This window comes from Glandiceps talaboti, chromosome 7, assembly GCF_964340395.1.
Source record: "Glandiceps talaboti chromosome 7, keGlaTala1.1, whole genome shotgun sequence".
Lineage (NCBI taxonomy): Eukaryota > Metazoa > Hemichordata > Enteropneusta > Spengelidae > Glandiceps > Glandiceps talaboti.
This window is the reverse complement of record NC_135555.1, coordinates 6868030-6887209: the sequence shown is the minus strand read 5'-3', so window position 1 is coordinate 6887209 and position 19180 is coordinate 6868030. Positions and strand designations below refer to the sequence as shown.

The following is a 19180-nucleotide window of genomic DNA, read 5'->3' as shown; positions in this document are numbered from 1 at the left end:
CCCAAGGTATTTTCCATTAATCATTTCTTGATAAGGGTAAAGGCGCCAAAGGTTACATCGTACGACCAAACTGTGGTATGAAGGAAAACTCAAGACAGGTGTATATGGTTGTGCTAATGTTTTACATTCTGGGATAAGATAAGTTAGAACATTTCGACGTTAAGTCATGTGCGTTTTGATTTGATTACATTAAAATATGGGAGATATTTTTAAACTTTCTACTTCCCTGATACAGTGAAGGTAATACTGTCCTGACAATTTCTAAATTCCTCTGAAGATGTAATCTCATAAATAAGTCAAGCAATTCTTTATCAAAATATCAATTTTACTTTTGTTCGTCCAAGTATTTTGATCGTCATGTTGATTTACCAATTAAAGGGTCAGAGGTTAGAAATTGCGTCATAGTTTGTCTCAATAGGACAAGTCTGGGGAAATATTTACAGACATAGTATTTGAATTTGAGTGTTTGTATTGTGGCAAGTCACTAACATAACCTAAAGTTAGCCGAAAGTCTTTTTGTTTATCGGTGTAGCAAGTGAGTGGGTCAATGTTTAAAGATCTCCTGAGCAAATCGAGTCGTCTCAAGATATAACAGAGAGTCTTCGAAAACAAGCAGTCCAACTTATACAACTTACGACTTCAAGTGGCTGGTTCGATGGGCAGTCGACAGCCCCGAATGGAGAAGATCCCTGATTTGGATGAGGAAGAGTTTTGTGTGACGTTTGATATGAAATATGAAAAGTCAAAAAATAAAAGTTTTTAACTCTTTTCAATGAACACTGACTGCTATATGATAGTGAACGTTCGTTCTCGCGTTGAGGACAAATATAATTTACTGACATTCATCGATCAATCAAACAATTTGTTACAACTTTGGTTAGTTGACAACCCATTTAATAGAGTATAAATAGTAACAAAATATGAATACATCTAAAATCCATCAAAACAAGAGTTTATAGTAAATAGATTGTCAACACAGTCAGCCCACAATTGTGACAACGGACTAGCCTAGCGCCTCATGAAGACAAAACGAGATATTTTAGAACTGCTGGTATTTATCTATTGAGAAATAAGACACCAGAAATAAAAATATAAATTATACACTTTGCTTATTATTCAGCTGTCACCAATTCTTGAGCTATACAAGCGACAATATTTATGATACATTAATGTATTCATATATTCACCATGTGTATTTACATATAGGACGGACTGAATGGAATAATTATTTACGTGATCATCAAATACACTGGTACATCACAGTTCATTTTAAACAAGTGATGGGATGACCGTATAGTCTAACCGACCAGTTCAAGAAACAACAGGGTGCGTAATGGCAAACAGTGGGTCCAGCTATATGGCACAGGAATACCCCTACTTGAACACACACGCGCCGTTTCAGTCTCAGTGGTTACGGGGTGACACAGTTGTGGACGAAAGGTAAGTACGTTGACGCAGCAACAAATGTGAACTACGATACAAACTCTCACTTGTCAGTGTCAGGATTTTCACAGCACACGTATTGCATCGATGGAGTAGCAGGGGATACAGACATGACTTGTGTTTGAAGTGGGGGGGGGGGTAGAGGTTAACGGATGGTGCATTCCAAATCATAACATTTTATCATTTAATTCCATTAATGATATAAAATTACAATCGTGAAATATAAGGGTTAATGAAAAACAGTTAGCGTCGCATTGAATTTCGTTGGCATGAAAAAAAGCAAATATTAATCTTATTTTGATTGATCATAAAGTGCCCTAGGTATTCTTTACATCAGAAGAAATTAAATCTAGATACATATACATGACAAACATTAACGACTATACTAAAGGATATGGTGGGGTGAGACATGTTAGAAATTCGTCATCACAACAAATTAACATTAAAAACAATGAGCTACGTATAATTAGCTAGATATTGTATTGTTTCGAGCTGCAAAATGTTGGATGAATTCTAGGGCGAGGATATTCTATTCATATATTTGGATTACAGTTATTATCTTACCGCCTATGACTTAGAACAATCTCGAGTCACCTTAAATGCTAGAATAGCAAATCATGATAATGTACATTCTTCTATATCACATTACATAATGAATTAAATGCATCAATACAGACCGTGTTTCTCCCGAACAGTGTGTATAGTGTTGTAGTCTCTAAAGGCGTATTGTACTTTTTTCCTAGGGACCTGATATAGAACTCTAGATCTGACAGCATCTACTTAAGGTCCCGGAGAGCTTTAAGCTGATAGTAGGATTTTTGACATCTCATATACATGGGACTCTGATAAGTTTTAATTGTATTCACAAATTACAAACGTCATTAGGCTTACATTAATCATTTTCTGAATGTCATATTATTTTTGTCACGTATCTGGCTGAAAAATCGTTTAAACAATTTTAGAAATTAATACCGACATCAAATAACAATTTATATAACCACTCATATGCATTCAGGAAATACCAACATGTCAAAATAATGTCCTTATAATTATTCATAAATCGCAACAATTTTCTTTTCTCATTAACCTTGAATGCTGCGAATTCCTATCTAACTACCCCCCATTGCATTCATCCATAAAGTTAAAGATAATGACAACATTGAGTTAGTTATCAATCAATTTACACAGGATCACACTATCTGAAATAGACGACGATGTCGGACAGACAAACACACAAGCAGGTAACCTGCTTCCGTGAAAACAAATTTGTCTAGCCAATGTCCGTGTGGATCCCCTGACCATTGACTCTGTTTTGATACACAAGCCATCAAACACTTGTATGTTGTTGTAGAGGTTTTAACCAGCAACGAATTGATGTGCACTTAAATATGTGCAATTTAATGGTATTTATTTTTACTTCACCCAATAAAACAATGCATGTTATTGCGTGATAGTGGGAGAGTTTTCACTCTCAATGAAAGGTGTGATAGATACGATTCGATGGCATAATGTACAGGTTATCAATAATTCGAAAGATGTGTGCATCACGCAATCTCGGTTATCAAACATCTTCTCTTTTTTTTCTTTTTTTTTACCACAAACCCAACTGCAACTTTTACGCTGTGCCGACTACAATGTATTCCTAGATAAGTATTAGCGTGATTGTTATGCAATAACAAGAAAACAAATTGGTACAAAGCGCTTTCCCGTGTTGTACTCACTTTTTTGCACTTTGACACAGACCAAATATTGCACAATGGTATCTTTGACATTCTACCTGCTGGGGGCGGGGGCGTTATGTTCGAGCGTAGTTTAAAATCCTTCACATGGCAACTCTTGTCCTCAAAATTGACAAGGCCAAATAGCGATCGATACACATATTGTAATGATAAATAGCATCATATGTCATTCGTTATCGGTTGCAGTATTCGAACTCGTCGAGAGAAGTCATGAAGCAGAAAGTAGTTGGTGTATGAATTGAATCGCGAGGGGTGCCAGACATCATTATTTAGAACTCCTTTTATACCAGTAACAATAATTACTAAATATACAGACGCCATTCAAACGAATGAGGATAATAGACCAAATAATAACCAGCGTACTTCGTAAACATGTTCTTTCGTTCTATATACTTTCAATGAAAAACAACTACATTTTAGTATATCGTACTGGTACATCGACAGTCACAAAAATACGTACTATAGAGACAGACACACCGCTGAAACATTCGTACGTACGTACGTGTACGTAATTCATACATAATCCATCCATCCACCCATGCTTTCATCCATTCACTCACCCACCCACCCATCCACCCATTCCCCCCCATACATACATACATACATACATACATACATACATACATACATAAATACATAATTACATACATACATACATACATACATACATACATACATACATACATGCATGTACATACAAGTCTAAGATTATTTTTGTCGTCGTCAGTACATTTTTATGGTCCGATAAGATATCACAATTAACGGGACTCTTGTTTACTTGTGATATATATGGGCTAAAAAAGGACTTTGTAAGTGAAAATAACTCGACAAAAAAGGTGATTTACAAATTAACAATTTGTAATCTCTTGATGTTTTATCAGCTTACATGCAGAGGTGCGAATTTGAAACTTGAATTATTAAGGGTGTGTGTGTGTGTGTGTGTGTGTGTGTGTGTGTGTGTGTGTGTGTGTGTGTGTGTGTGTGAAATGAATTCATGCAAGGTTATGGTAGGACAGATATCGTAAAGAGGATAACCTTGAACTCATGGGGACGAGTCCATTCTACAACACACAAGCCAGCATTGTGTTAACAATACCAAAATAAAACCAACACTGTTATTAATACCTGTAGGTTATCTACCCTGGTTAACGTTGTTCTACATCACGACAATGACAGTGTCTACGTCACTGGTTCTGCGGTGCTTGAAATATGGGTAAAAGTTCTAAACCGCTACTGTTTTGTATATTTTTCATTGATAACTTATGCAATAGGAGATATAGTTATATTATCCCCAAACATATTTAAATATAGCCATCCAGGAAATGGTCGTGACCAAGGTTTTTGTCACTGCCCATCGACAAGTAGTGTCGACGGTCATGCGATCATTATCGCTTGTTACCCATATATACGATGGTGAACGTACAATCACATATTTATCAAATAATGCGAACTATTCGGGAAACCTTCTAATGCATATTCACAATATCTATAGGACCATATACGATAATCCTTTAAATATATTGGTTAATAGATGAATAGATTTGGTTAGTAGATGAATAAATGTGGAGAGAACAAAGAAATTAGACTAAATAATCCAACCAAATAAAACAAATGATAGGTCACAACGAGAGGGTCAAAATATAGATTTTGAACAAAAATAACAGCCATTCATGTGCTGCTGATAAAACACCTGGCACACACAACGTATTAAGTAAACTGGGAAAAAATATGAACATATAATTGAAAGTCGTATTGTCAAACAAAGCCGCATACGTTATGTTATTGATGCATATTGAAAAGAATGTAACATCTTTAACTGTGGGTCTATTTTTGATACTGAACCCAGTAAATGTTGTTAGATATGAATGGATGTGCCCAAGTGTTACATGTACAAGCTATATTCCATCTAGCTGTTCTTTACACTGACCTAACATCTACATTTATCACCTGAACAACATACATAATATCATATTCCCGATGTTGTAAAGGGTGATTTTTGCAAGGTATTGCATTTAAAGACACCGACTGAGGATGGGGGGGGGGGGGGTGTCGTGTTTTTTGTTGTTGTGACTCTTTCGTTTTTTGAAATAATTCGTCAAAACACTCATACTTTATTAAATACCCAACCCATTGATCGTAAGAAATTTCAAGTACCCCACCTCATTCTGGACCCTGAAAAAACAGTAAAATTACATGCATGTATACGTATTTGGAAATTATGTTAAATCACCTAGCCGTCCTATTCAGGATAATGTTCCCCTTTGATTCAAGAATTATTTTTTGCCCCATCCTGAAACAATAATTATAGAATTTTCATCAAATCCTAATTAACTATTGACATAATACCAATAATAATCTGAACTGACTAGTTAAAACCGAATTATGTAATTTATTCACAATAAATATTAACTATTACAATACTCATACAAATATTAATCTATTGATATTATATTTAACTGTTTTGACAGATGGGGCGGGGTTGTTCAATTAAAGTCAACAGCCTAGCACAACCCTCTTTTAATTAGATAATTTTCTCAGGCTATTCCCCTAACATATCCCTAACAGTCAGATTCATATTGCAAACATTGTCCGGAATTTATAACCGAACTTCCTTTTACTAGTATGTTGTGTAAATACTGAGTGGAATTCTGAGCGTCGCTTGATATAAGCATGGCCCATTGAACGGGATAAAATAACTAAGTTAAATTAAAATCTAGGTATAGACGATGCCAGTTTCAACGCTGCCATCATCGTAAATCCCAACTTGTTTTACGGCACCACCCAAGTAAAGATCTAAAGGTCAAGAGGGCCGAGAGCGCGCGCCTGCCGAAAAATACAGATCTGGTTTTTTAGCTTGAAACGCCGAATGCGTGTTGCATTCTCGTGACTAGTAACCACAGATGCGATGGGCATGGTGCCTCTAGATCTATCTGTTATAAAAATGATTTATTAGTCTATGATTAATTGTTGTCACTCGTGTACTCTGACAGGGAACAAGATATAACTAGTCAAGACGGAATTCAACTCACAACTCATCCTGTTCGAGACCAACCTTCAAAGGTTGTAAAATTTAATGATAAGATATTACAGGATGAAGGTACACATCTCAACAATGGCGGCAAATGGAACAAGAGAGGAACAACAACGATGGCAATGTGGAAAGTTTTCAAAGACTGTGGACTCAACACAACGTCTCATGGTATCCCGCGGATATTTTCGGCAACCAATAGGATCATTCGGTTTTGTTGGTTGATTGTGACTATGGCTGCATTTGGAGCATTTTTATGGCAAGCTTCTACTTTAGTCTCGGATTTTTTGGATTATCCAGTGATGACGAAGGTAATGACGAAGAATTTGTATTCTTCCATGACTGCCAAAATATATCTATATGCTTTCCATTATACCAATAATAACACAACAGGTCTCTAACATTGCTGTGCTTTCCCAACTCCCTGGGCAGCATACACACTCTGCTGTTACTATAATATGGCAAATTGCTTTCAAATACCCAGTCTTGGTAGTTGTATCACGCTAAGTACAACAAGAATATGTTACATGTTATTTTTCAGATCGAAGTAGTAACGGCAAAAAGACTTATCTTCCCTAAGGTGACGGTATGTAATGTCAATAAACTACGCCGAAGTGCTATTGCTGAGTCTAAGCATAGTGATTTACTAGCGGTTGATGACCAAATAGTCCTACCATATTACGGTAAGTTTATGCCATGATGTATACGGATATGTATAGTTTTATTTGTAGGCTTGCGTCTAGAATCAAGAATAGCTACCGGTGTATAGGAAGAAAACATGATCATACTTGGCACAAATAACCAACTGGCTTCAAAAGACGACTCCCAAAGTGACCCTGTCCTCTGCCTACAAAGAACCCAAGAATGAACAGATGATGTCCGAAGCGAAGCCCATCCCTACAAATAGAAATTATCCTAGGTGATGTCCAAAGGAATTAATCCCAAGAAATGATCCACGACTTCCAATAGATAATTAGAAAGAGAGCCGTCTCTACAAATGCCAATTGAGTTTCAAAAGCGACCCATAATCCACATAATATGAATACATGTACATTTGTCTCAAGAAGTCAACAAAGCCTGCTCCCATCAAAGGGATTTCATTTTGTCACATATTTGCTTTTGATATTCTCCTACACATATCTTTTCTCTATATGGTAAAATCAATACCTTATTGTCCTAGACAATACATTTTGGAAAACACTCATTTAATAAAATGGAGCTCACCTGTAGTCAAAATTTAAATTTGTTAATATCACAAATGAATTGGATATGAATAAAGATGGAAAACTGAAATTGAAATCGATTACGATCGTGCATGACTAAATTCCACCTGTTTTCTCTCTGTGTAGCTCCATGCCTCGATGGTGATTTTGCATGTTCCAATGGCTTCTTGTGTATCAAGCAGTTTTTACGTTGTGATGGGATCAATCATTGTCAAGACCTCAGCGACGAGGAAGACTGCGTATATGGTATGTGATAATATAATATGTGTGTGTGTGTGTGTATGTGTGTGTGTGTGTGTGCGCGCGCGTGCGTGCGTGCGTGTGTGCGTGTGTGTGTGTCCATGCACCCATGTTTCCATGCATTGATTCATCCAATAAAACGTGTTGATATTTATTATATACTTCTAGTTCTGAATAGGTAAGTGAGTTTTGGAATTTGTTTTGTTGTAATATAAGCCATACAAGTAACGGTTTATGCCATGTATATGATACTATACACACATATTATATATATTTTTTTAAACAGGTGACTGTGGTGACAATCAGTTTAAATGCATCAATGGTAGTGATTTGGGGTATTGCATAAATGCCAAGTATCGCTGTGATCGTGTTTTACACTGTTATGATAATGCTGATGAACACGAATGCCGTAAGTTTAACTATATGTCCTAAAGATCTCTCTCTCTGTACATACAACTTAATTTGATCATATAAAGTAAACATATTTTGAGAATGTATACAGAAAAAAAACAACTCACTCTCTTCCTCTGTGTCTTAACTGGTCAACAACTCGGAGTATACCATTCCAGGGAGTAGTTCGTTGCTTAGTAAACTGTTACCATTTGTATCAAGTTCACAATATGAAATTCTAACATCACCAGTTCCAATGTACCCGGTACCAACTTCAATGATTGTGTAATTATATTATCTAAGATTTAGTTAGAACACATGATATTGTTTTTAGTAAGAAGAATGCTATGATTGGAATGAGGAAAATCAAATGATTGAAATTAATTGTTGGTTTCTATGTCCCTTATCCAGAATGTACATCGCGTGAATTCAAATGTGAAAGCGACGGCAGATGTATTGATAAAAAGATGAACTGTGATGGTTTGAGTCAGTGTACCGATGAAAGTGATGAATTATATTGTGTTTGTGAGTATCGCGTCTATACTATTATTATGACTATCGCGTACTATACAAGGAGTTTTTCCCAAGGCAATATGATATATAAAATATGATGAAAACACCAAGACCACTACAATGATCTGGGAACAAATATAGTTAACTGCACGTACATTGCATACTGGTTTTGTTTGAGTAAATAACTTATGGGAACCATTTAAATCAAGTGCAAAAGTAATGAGTACAACAGGCCCGATAAATAAACTCAATCCTGGCGTTTCGAATCAATATATGTTATATGTATGTATGTGTGTGTGTGTGTGTATATGTATGTATGTATGTATGTATGTATGTATGTATGTATGTATGTATGTATGTATGTATCACTATCCTATTGTTGTAAATTATGCAGGAAGTCGTGTTTGTATACAACCAACTCAATAAAACAATTAAAAGGTTTTTTTGAAGGCTTATACATACATTACAGTTAAACTTGCTTAAAACGTTGCTTTTGCTTTCATGCCTAGCACGGTTTTTCATTTGAATTTCAACAGACAACATTCAGTGCATTGTGTTTATATCAAGATCTAACAAAGTATAAACAAAAATATATTCTAATGAAGTTAAACTGGGCAAGATATGCAAAATTAATTCTTGTCAAATTTACAGAGCATTTACTTCCCTTTATTTTAATAAGAAGAAAATATACAAATCACCCAAACTGTGCATTTATCAGACATACTTGGATAAGAGTTCCCAGTTCCCTCTTATAAGAGTTCATTTTAATTTCCTTTTGAAAGATAATAATACATTTATTGTATATTATTTTATATTAGGAAAGGATAACAGTGATAAATTTGTTGTGTTTTAATCCTAGATATACCTGGTCAACCATGCAATGGATTTTCTTGTGACTCAGGAAGATCATGTATTCGAGCGAGTTTTCAATGCGACGGGATTCCTGACTGTGTTGACCAATCGGATGAAAACGACTGTACCATAGGTAAGCTAGTAACTTACAAGCAATGTTGTTCTACAGCAGAAAAATATGAGAGAAAATAATTTGACTGCTATGTAACCTTTTCTTTGCATTTCTTTTTATTGAAATTGCATCATTAGGCAAATGCTTATTCGTTTTATTCTCTGAAGGTTTTAGACCCTGCCAATTCCAAATATGACGAAAAATAATTTATTTTATATAGTTTCTCGTCATCATTCTCGACAAATGTCGTCAACATTGTAGACATAATGTTTAAATAAACATTTTTTTTAACCACACGAATTCTTCAAATTATGATCGATATACTCGCTTAAAATACAAAGGTAACGATGTCGCCGTCGCGATTATACAACACTCTCCATTGTGCCAAAGCGTTGACGGGCTGGGAATTCTTCTTCGTTTATGTTAACCATGCATGTTCCGCCTTCAACAGATAATACAACCCCTACAACCCAGCTGTATAACTGGGGACCTGGTAGGATGTAGGTTGCAATGTGAAGGCTTTAATCCTATGCGCTTAAATGGCTGCAATGGATTGTATGCTCCCCGGGGAGTTGAGGAAGACTAAAGGGCCGTTGTGCTGTTCTGATCCGAGCCAGGGGTAATAATTGTAAAGCGCTTTGAGCACAGAGTGGGAAAGCGCTATATAAGAAACCAACATTATTATTATTGTGGAGTCATGATGGGTGAATGGTTAGCGTGACCGGCTTGGAATCTACAGGTTGCAGGTTCGAGTCCCGTCGCTGCCTGCTGTTTGTTTCTGAATGGCTAAAGTCCTTGGGCAAGATTTGAACCACGACTGTGCCTCAGTCAACCCAGCTGTATAACTGGGGACCTGCAATGGATTGTATGCTCCCCGGGGAGTTGAGGAAGACTAAAGGGCCGTTGTGCCATTCCGAGCCAGGGGTAATAATTGTAAAGCGCTTTGAGCACGGAGTGGGAAAGCGCTATATAAGAAACCAACATTATTATTATTATTATTATTATTACAAGAGAACGGAACACATGAGACAAACAAGAAACAACTCACAGAAAGTCTCCTGACCCTGTACCACAAAATGTGATATGAATGCCAAGAGATGCTGTTGTTATTTAAGAAGGTCAAGCGCCTTATTTTATACACTTTCCAAACGAATAACTATAAAAGAAAAAATCCTGTTTTAGAAAGAGTTGAACATTTCCCCAGAAACTTTAAATCCTAAATATAAACTATATAAAAATAACAATTTTGAAGAGAACAATGTAAAACGATTTCGATTTTAGGTACTCACAATCTTGCAGACAAACGTGTGCGTACGAATGTACATATTAGGTAGAGACTTTAAAAGACTTAGCATCCCGGAAAACTGTCGGATTAGCTACAATTGCCAAGGAAATTTACACTTACGCAAATATATGTTAACCAGTAAATGGTTACCTTTAACCTGCACTCTTCGTACATATTTAAGCTAGTTATATAGCAATTGTCTCCACCTATGCATTTTCGATAAGTTTTATATCATGATCGGACACCTTTCTTGAGTAATTGATAATATTCTCCGAAAACCACAGCAAGTATTGTTTAGTATGGCGCAACAGATATATTGATCTTGAAAGACTGGACTTTATTTATGCAGAGATATGTGGACAAGACGAATTTTCATGCGGTCAGACAGGGTGTGTCCCCTCCGTTAAGGTATGTGATGGTTACCAAGACTGTTTCAATGGATACGATGAACAACAAAACTGTGGAACACACAATCCAGCAGACACGACTGGAGGAACAGGTAAAGAACTGTAGCATTTGTTCACTGCTTTAAGGGCTAGCACACTTGAATTTGACCAGGTACTTCTAGGGGTTTCCTACAACAATATTCATTTGCTGTATTGGCTGTGTGTGTGTGGGGAGGGGGGTGTACTATGACTTGTATTTAAAGATGTATACAATCAATATAGTTAAGCAATCTGAACAATAAGAAAACCGACAACAACTTGAATCTCCTTGTTCAATATTATTCAATCCATTACATCCTTCTTAATACAGTGTTTAAAATATATTAATATGTATTTCTTTATTTCAACAATAAAAATATAAATATAAATATATATATATATATATATATATATATATATATATATATATATATATATATATATATATATATATAAAGCAAGGAACTGAGTATATCAGTATCTTGCTTGATACTGTGTTATTTATATCGCTCTACACAAAAATGTATTGAGCAGTTTACTCAAGCATAGATATTTTACCAATACTGAATATATATATATATATATATATATATATATATATATATATATATATATATATATATATATATATATATATATATATATAAAACTCGGTGAGTATCAATCTGATATATATATATATATATATATATATATGTTACACCCAATCTGTGAAATTGCCCAATTCATGAAATAGGTAGGTAACTTTGCCCAGTTCATGGAATGGTCAACCTTATGCAATTGAGATTATATATTACGATCTAAAAGGGGCGAAATTAAACTTTTGGGGCAAGAGTTTTGAACTGAGGTGTTGATTATCGAACTTTATTAAAAACACGAGCTACACTGAATTATGATAAAATAAGAATTGTGAAGTGATGAGTTTGTGAATACATGATAATAAAGTTGTTTGATTTTTATTCTTTTTTTGTGTGTGTCCCATAAAAGATGCCCATTTCATGTACTGGGCATATCTTACCATACCCACTTCATAACCTGGGAAATACGATTACCCTTTTCATGAATTGGGCAATTTCACAGATTGGGTAATATATATATATATATATATACACCTCGGTGAGTATCAATCTGCTAAGACAGTGCTCTATACCGCAGTGGCAGAGTGCAATAGTTTTGGTAGTACTGGAACTCTTTCTTGGTTGTAACTCGGAGTTTCACGCATTGCGCGATCATCAGACAGTTGTCATATATATATATATATATATATATATATATATATATATATATATATATATATATATATATATATATATATATATATATATATATATATAGTGTGTGTGTCATTATATATATGTATATATATGCGGTATATATAATATATATATATATATATATATATATATATATATATATATTATATATATATATATATATATATATATATATATATAATAACAGGAAACTTTAAACTCAAACAAGAATTTCCCTTTTTGTTTGTGATCAGATCTCTGTAATTCCGACGATATGTTTTCGTGCGATAATGGTGTCAACTGTTTTCCTGGCTTTTACAAATGTGACTTCTTTCCAGATTGTGTTGATGGTTCCGATGAAGTAGGATGTGGTATGTGAAATTCATATAGAAAATTAAAAAAAAACTATTATTACACGATTGAGATTATGGCAGGCTATACTGTAATATCTTAATAATAATGACACAACTTTGGTATGTGCTTAATCTTGTTTCCTTCAATACACTTCATTGATACATTTTAGATTTTAATAATTACACTTCAGCCTTGCATGGTGCAAATCAATGTTTGTATCCATGAATTTATTTCTATTTATATGAAGATTTATTCCTCGCTTGGTTATATATCGGTGGTCAAAATTCAATTTTTTAAATATTTTCATTCTATGAATCAGTTTTGTATTTGTAAATCGCATTTAATTCATCTACCTATATTTGCCAAATTACAAAAGATTTCATAAACTTTTACAAAATCACAATATTCATTCATATATACTGCTTCATTTTTCGTTTTTTTTCCTTCCGCCTTCCGTAAGGAAGGAGATAATTTAGGGGGAGAAAGGTCTGTGTGTCTGTGTGTCTGTGTGTCTGTCTGTGTCATCGTTTTGTCCAAAACGGCCGGTTCAATTCAAAATTCGGCACACGTGTTCTGTACTTTAATGGCAAGAACTGCTGAGGTTTTGGTAAACATCTCAGGAATATTGATGAGCAATTTACGTAATTAATGGTTTTTGATAATTAGGCTATATCTCAAGAATGCACCCTTCATTATAACTTGGTTCATACATTTGTGATACCAAAGCGCATCTGTCCAATGCAAATATTATCAATTTAGTTTTAATACGTTTTTGGCATATTTTCGGTAATAAGACGCCATGGCCACACAAAAGAAAGTTGTTGTTTCTGGGCAGGAAACGTTGCCAAAAGTGGTGTAATGACGCGCATTTTTTGTTAATTGTTAAAAATGATTAATTAGTTCTTCAGTTGTCTTCCCTAAAGTAGCATTTAATGTAGGGAGAGTTATTTTGTGTTTTCCCTTGGATCTGTAGTCTGCATTGGCTGGACAAAAACGAAAGATCGAGGCAGGGTATTTAAGTAATGCAAACTCACCAGAACAATTCTTTTTTTTTGGCCTTAAAATAGGTATACAATGGACGTTGAGTTCACAGCAGGTGAAATATTTATCATCGTTTCAATTTCGTCAAATATGGACATATTGTTTTGACATTTCACACACTAATGTACACATGAATAAAGAGCAATCGTATAATTTTAATGTTTGATTTATAGAAGTTTAGGAAGTATTATATTGACCTCGAACCGTCTCCTTTTTACCATATTCTTTTCCGATTTCTCCCGATAACAAACTACAGCTGTTTGTTGGAAGTCTTTAATCGTTTACCTAGCTCGGTATCTCAGGAAATAAATACACTCTCACATATTTATCAAGTGAAATAATCTATCATTTATACCGAAATGTATGTGGTCAATTCAAAACATGGCATAAGCCTACGAAGAAAATTGTCTTCAACACTGTTGGTTCACTACCTACGTAAACATCAATATTTCTATTCAGCAATCAATTGTGTGCGTTCGCAACAATGTATGTATACATACATACTGGTGACCTATACATTGACCTGTATATAATTAGTGTACAGTGAGGGCGCGCCACCGTTAATAGGTCTTTTGTGTTTTCCATAGCAGAATGAAGAAAAATATTTGGGAATAATATATTGGTATTTTTTTTAAACTCTTGTCAGTGTGTGATCAATTCTCGTGTGATAATGGAACGATTTGTCTTCCAAAATTGTGGATATGTGATAACGTCACGGACTGTGCTGACGAAACGGATGAACTCGATGGATGTATACCAAATGAGAGTATGTATTATTTTGTGTCGTTTTATGAAGACATTATCTTACATCTTATAGGTTTAATGTGCAGGATATTAATCATGAATAAAGTAATTCTTCAAATGAGGATTCTTTGTAGCTGCAACTTGAACAATTCTTGAAACTGTATTGTTATACATAATTGACATACTTGTAATTTCATACACCCTAAAAACATTGAATCACTTGTGGGCAAACATATATGTTGGTAGCTGTATGCATGCATAGTGTGGTATAACACATGTAATCAAATTGGGTTTGGGCCTGTACCATAAAATCAGCGGCCCCAACGCGATCATGATTTCAACCTTGTACTTCAGAACTATTACGGATACACTCTTCTAATTAGCAATCACAATGCCTAAGGAATGAGCATTTTAACAATTTTCAGTGATTAAATTGTTGGTTATTTGATCGAGACAGTAATACTTCAATTACAGCTTGCGTGGGTTCAAGGAATATAACCCCCTAAATTGATTTCAAACTATACTAGACATGCTTCTCCCCTTTTTGTGATTTCTTTTCTTTTCATGCCAACATATTGTACTAATTTAGGGTGCATGGGCGTTATTGGCACACTTTTCCTTTTAAGTGAATGGTTGTATTAAATATAAGAAACAAATTAATATATTCTAAAGTTGTCAACGTTTAATCTCTTTTAACTCTTACAGTAATATTTTGCTGTATGGATGGTATGACGTGTCTGAATGAAAGTGCCATGTGCAATAATATAAATGACTGCGAAGGAGGTGAAGATGAAGACCCATATATTTGTAATTTTGATCCAGACAATACTGCCATATATTGCTGTTTAAATGGTGATATGTGCATTAATGGGACAGACTTATGTAATTCTGTTAGTGACTGTCCAGATGGTGATGACGAAGACGAAGGAAGGTGTGCATCGTGGAAAGAGTCACAGCTACAGACTGGTAATAAATCATCACCATATCTTAAACTTCTCCAGAACGAATCAACACGTCTGAATACTTCTTTTGTTGCTTTTGACAACCATACGGGGCATATACTAAGAGCATGTAGTGGAAATAAACAGTCAAGACACCTAGTTCAGCGAGACTGAACACAGCATTTAAATAAGATAGCACTCACTGTTAGAATAAAAGTATATTTCACTGTCTGAATGTTTAAAAAATGTACAATCTACTGAGACAATTATGCGTGTGTTGTAATAACTGTAGTATGAAGGCCGCTACTGTTTACACCATCAAATTAACCAAAAGAAGGGTACACACTGTGTAAGCGATAGCTGTGTGTTACCTTTATTTTATTTATGTAAGCATAAAACTTTGCAGCCAGTTTAACTAAACTTGACACCACATTAAATGACAATTGCATACTAATAGTAAATGTCCCTTATATGAAGGCACATGTATATGGATTGTTACTGTAACAGTACGTTTCAAGTTATCCTTCGGTCGCGGCTCTGTTTGATATAACCATGCAAAATCAATACGAAACTACAAGTTCTTCACTTTTAGATAGCAAGATCGCAATGTCTTGCTACATTTTCTCTAAATGAAAAAACAACAACATTTTAACGTCCCAAAACTATAGGCAGACACACGTGTGCCGATGTTTTGACGACTGTATTTGATGTCTCCATGGTGGCACTTTAGTTTATTTCATTTAGACAAAATTATTCATTCAATCATGCTATCTTGAAGTGTAGCATTTGCAGGCCCTTTCTGGTTTCTGTGTGGTTGTATCAAACAGAGCACTGACGGTAACTTTAAAACTGTAGTCTTGATTGCTATACTGAAAACAAATAACAATCTATATTATACCATGTATTAGATGATTTGGGTTTTGAGTTGAGAATTTCTGCTTGTGACTGGTATAAGCTACCTTATATTTTCCTTAAAATGTAGGTTATAACATCAGTATATCTATATTAATTATTTTGCATTAAGAAGTTTCAGATATATAAGATCATCAAGATGGACCAATAAAGTGTTTCGTATTTTATCCGCGTTGTACTGTCAAAATAGATGGTCTAGATATATGATTTATATCGCTGCTTTCTTCTTTAAGGTCATACTGGTAATGGCAGTGTAACACCAGCGCCCAGCTGTGAAGGGTTCCAATGTGATAATAATCAATGTGTTGATTTGTACTCGGAGTGTAATACTAAGCGTGATTGCTTGGATGGTAGTGACGAATTTAACTGCCAGTCTAAGGGTATGTCATCTTTGCAGTTTATATTCAACTTTCTTTCAATGTTCAACGTTTCCTTGAGATTACAAAATTGTGATTCATCATTCAAACTAAATGATCTCATGTGATTGCTCTTCATTAGATATTAATTTCGACTATGTAAAGTTTAGATGTGCATCAGTCTTTTCCTTAAACAATAATTTAGATTGCATGATATAATCATGTCATCTGTAAAATTATTGATATTTTGAAAATGGGATTAATTTTTGGATGGTGTTTCCTTTACAACAGTGAAATCCCCAGAAGACATATTTGTTGGGAATTGGTTTGAACCTTTCCTTGAAATCACGAAAAATGAGAGTAAATATAATGAATTCAAAGAGTATATCTACAAGGGTAGAGGATTTGATAGGGTCAAAGGTGAAGATCCGCCTGATTGGTATGGTTTTGTGGCGTACAGCAGCCAACCAGATAACAGTGATTTAGATGAGGTATTGAAACTCCAAAAGGACGAGATTGCGTACTTGGGACATCAAGCCGAGGATCTCATACTCCAATGCTCTTTTGATGAACGTGAATGTACCACCAGGTCAGTTAATGTTGTAATAACCTAGATTTTCAAATGTAAATTTAAATGGGGTTTCATAATTTGATAGTAAGGACTTCCATTTTCTTCCCCAATTCCAGTGATTTTGAAGTATTTCAAGATGACCGTTATGGTAATTGCTACACGTTTCCAAAGGACAAACAACTGGATATCAGTCGCATTGGAGCCAAGTATGGTTTGAAGTTGACTCTCTTTGTTGAACAAAATGAATACATTAGTATATATGGCCACCAAGCAGGTGTACGTGTAACCATAACACCTCCCGACTCATCTAACATCATTCATCCCATGGAGGAAGGTATAACAATCCGACCGGGATCAGCTACATCAATTGGCTTGCAGGAGGTAGACGTTGTTTGTTGTTTTAGTTATTTCTTTAACAATATTGTCAAATTCAATTCTTCAAAGTAAAACAATTATTTCATAGGGAAACTCTCCACGTTAGCTACTAGTATTAGTACAATCAAAATATGGACTATATTGTGAATAACATTCCCATTTCATACGATTTCATATGTGTTTAAGCTTGGACGTCTTCGTGCGTAGCAATGGTCGAACCTGATTTACTAATCATGTAGTACATACACTTAACCAAGTTAAATTGCAACTGTGTTTACATTACAGTCTATGGTGGTTAGAAAGTCATTCCCTTATGGTAATTGCACTAAAGGAACATCCAAATCAGACCATGACAAAATTTTAGGTGGACATAAGTATACCGTTTTGGTGAGTAATATATATATATATATATATATATATATATATATATATATATATATATATATATATATATATATATATATATATATATATATATATATATATATATATATATATATATATATATATATATATATATGTTACAACCAATCTGTGAAATTGCCCAATTCATGAAATGGGTAGGTAACTTTGCCCAGTTCATGTAATAGGTAGTCGAGTTGCCCAGGTTATGAAGTGGGTATTGTAAGATATGCCCAGTACATGAAATGGGCATCTTTTATAGGACACACACAAAAAAGAATACGAATCAAACAACTTTATTATTATGTATTTACAAACTCATCACTTCACAATTCTTATTTTATTATATCAGTGTAGCTTGTGTTTTTAATAGAGGTCGATAATCAACACCCCAGTTCAAAACTCTTGCCCCAAAAATTTGATTTGGCCCTTTAAATCGTAATGTATACCCTCATTTGCATAAGGTTAACCATTCCAAGAAATGGGCAAAGTTACATGCACATTTCATGAATTGGGCAGTTTCACGGATTGGATGTAACACACACACACATATATATATATATATATATATATATATATATATATATATATATATATATGTGTGTGTGTGTGTGTGTGTGTGTGTGTGTGTGTGTATTTCAAAGGGTAACATGTAAATTTAGGAAGATGAAGCAAAGCAATGTGGTAAAAATGGCTTTATATATTCCTCGCACGAATGTACCTTCTTACTTATATACTTTCCATGAATACAAAACTGGTCACTGAATTGCCTGCAATTATCTGGAGACATATACATATCGTTTTGTCCAGTCAATAACCAAGTAAAACACATTGCGAAGGTTAAGGATAAAAGTCGACACCTTGTGTCACGAGATGGTTATTGTTTCTTTTTCTCCCATTTTTTAATTAAATCGTTTCAGTACATTAAACACATGTACTTTTAATTCAAAGGGGTGTCAAACAGCCTGTGTCCAGCGTCAT

General features: G+C 34.6%; 1 protein-coding gene across 1 annotated transcript; it reads left to right on the top strand.

The window, feature by feature from the left end:
• The first annotated feature begins 1316 nt into the window (after positions 1-1316).
• On the top strand, positions 1317-15757 carry LOC144437458 (uncharacterized). Its single transcript, XM_078126401.1, has 11 exons — positions 1317-1440; positions 6173-6521; positions 6752-6893; positions 7560-7679; positions 7960-8082; positions 8475-8588; positions 9436-9561; positions 11175-11324; positions 12758-12874; positions 14545-14664; positions 15348-15757. The coding sequence occupies exons 1-11, from the start codon at positions 1334-1336 to the stop codon at positions 15755-15757; spliced, it is 1878 nt and encodes a 625-aa protein (XP_077982527.1). The 5' UTR covers positions 1317-1333.
• Positions 15758-19180: the final 3423 nt, after the last annotated feature.

What these genes read in the sequence shown, in the direction of transcription:
- LOC144437458 (XM_078126401.1), top strand. Translation starts at nt 1,334, where the DNA reads ATGGCAAACAGTGGGTCCAGCTATATGGCACAGGAATACCCCTACTTG. An exon ending in AATAGTCCTACCATATTACG is followed by an intron (nt 6,894 to 7,559) that starts GTAAGTTTATGC and finishes CTCTCTGTGTAG; the next exon opens with CTCCATGCCTCGATGGTGAT. An exon ending in TGCTGATGAACACGAATGCC is followed by an intron (nt 8,083 to 8,474) that starts GTAAGTTTAACT and finishes TCCCTTATCCAG; the next exon opens with AATGTACATCGCGTGAATTC.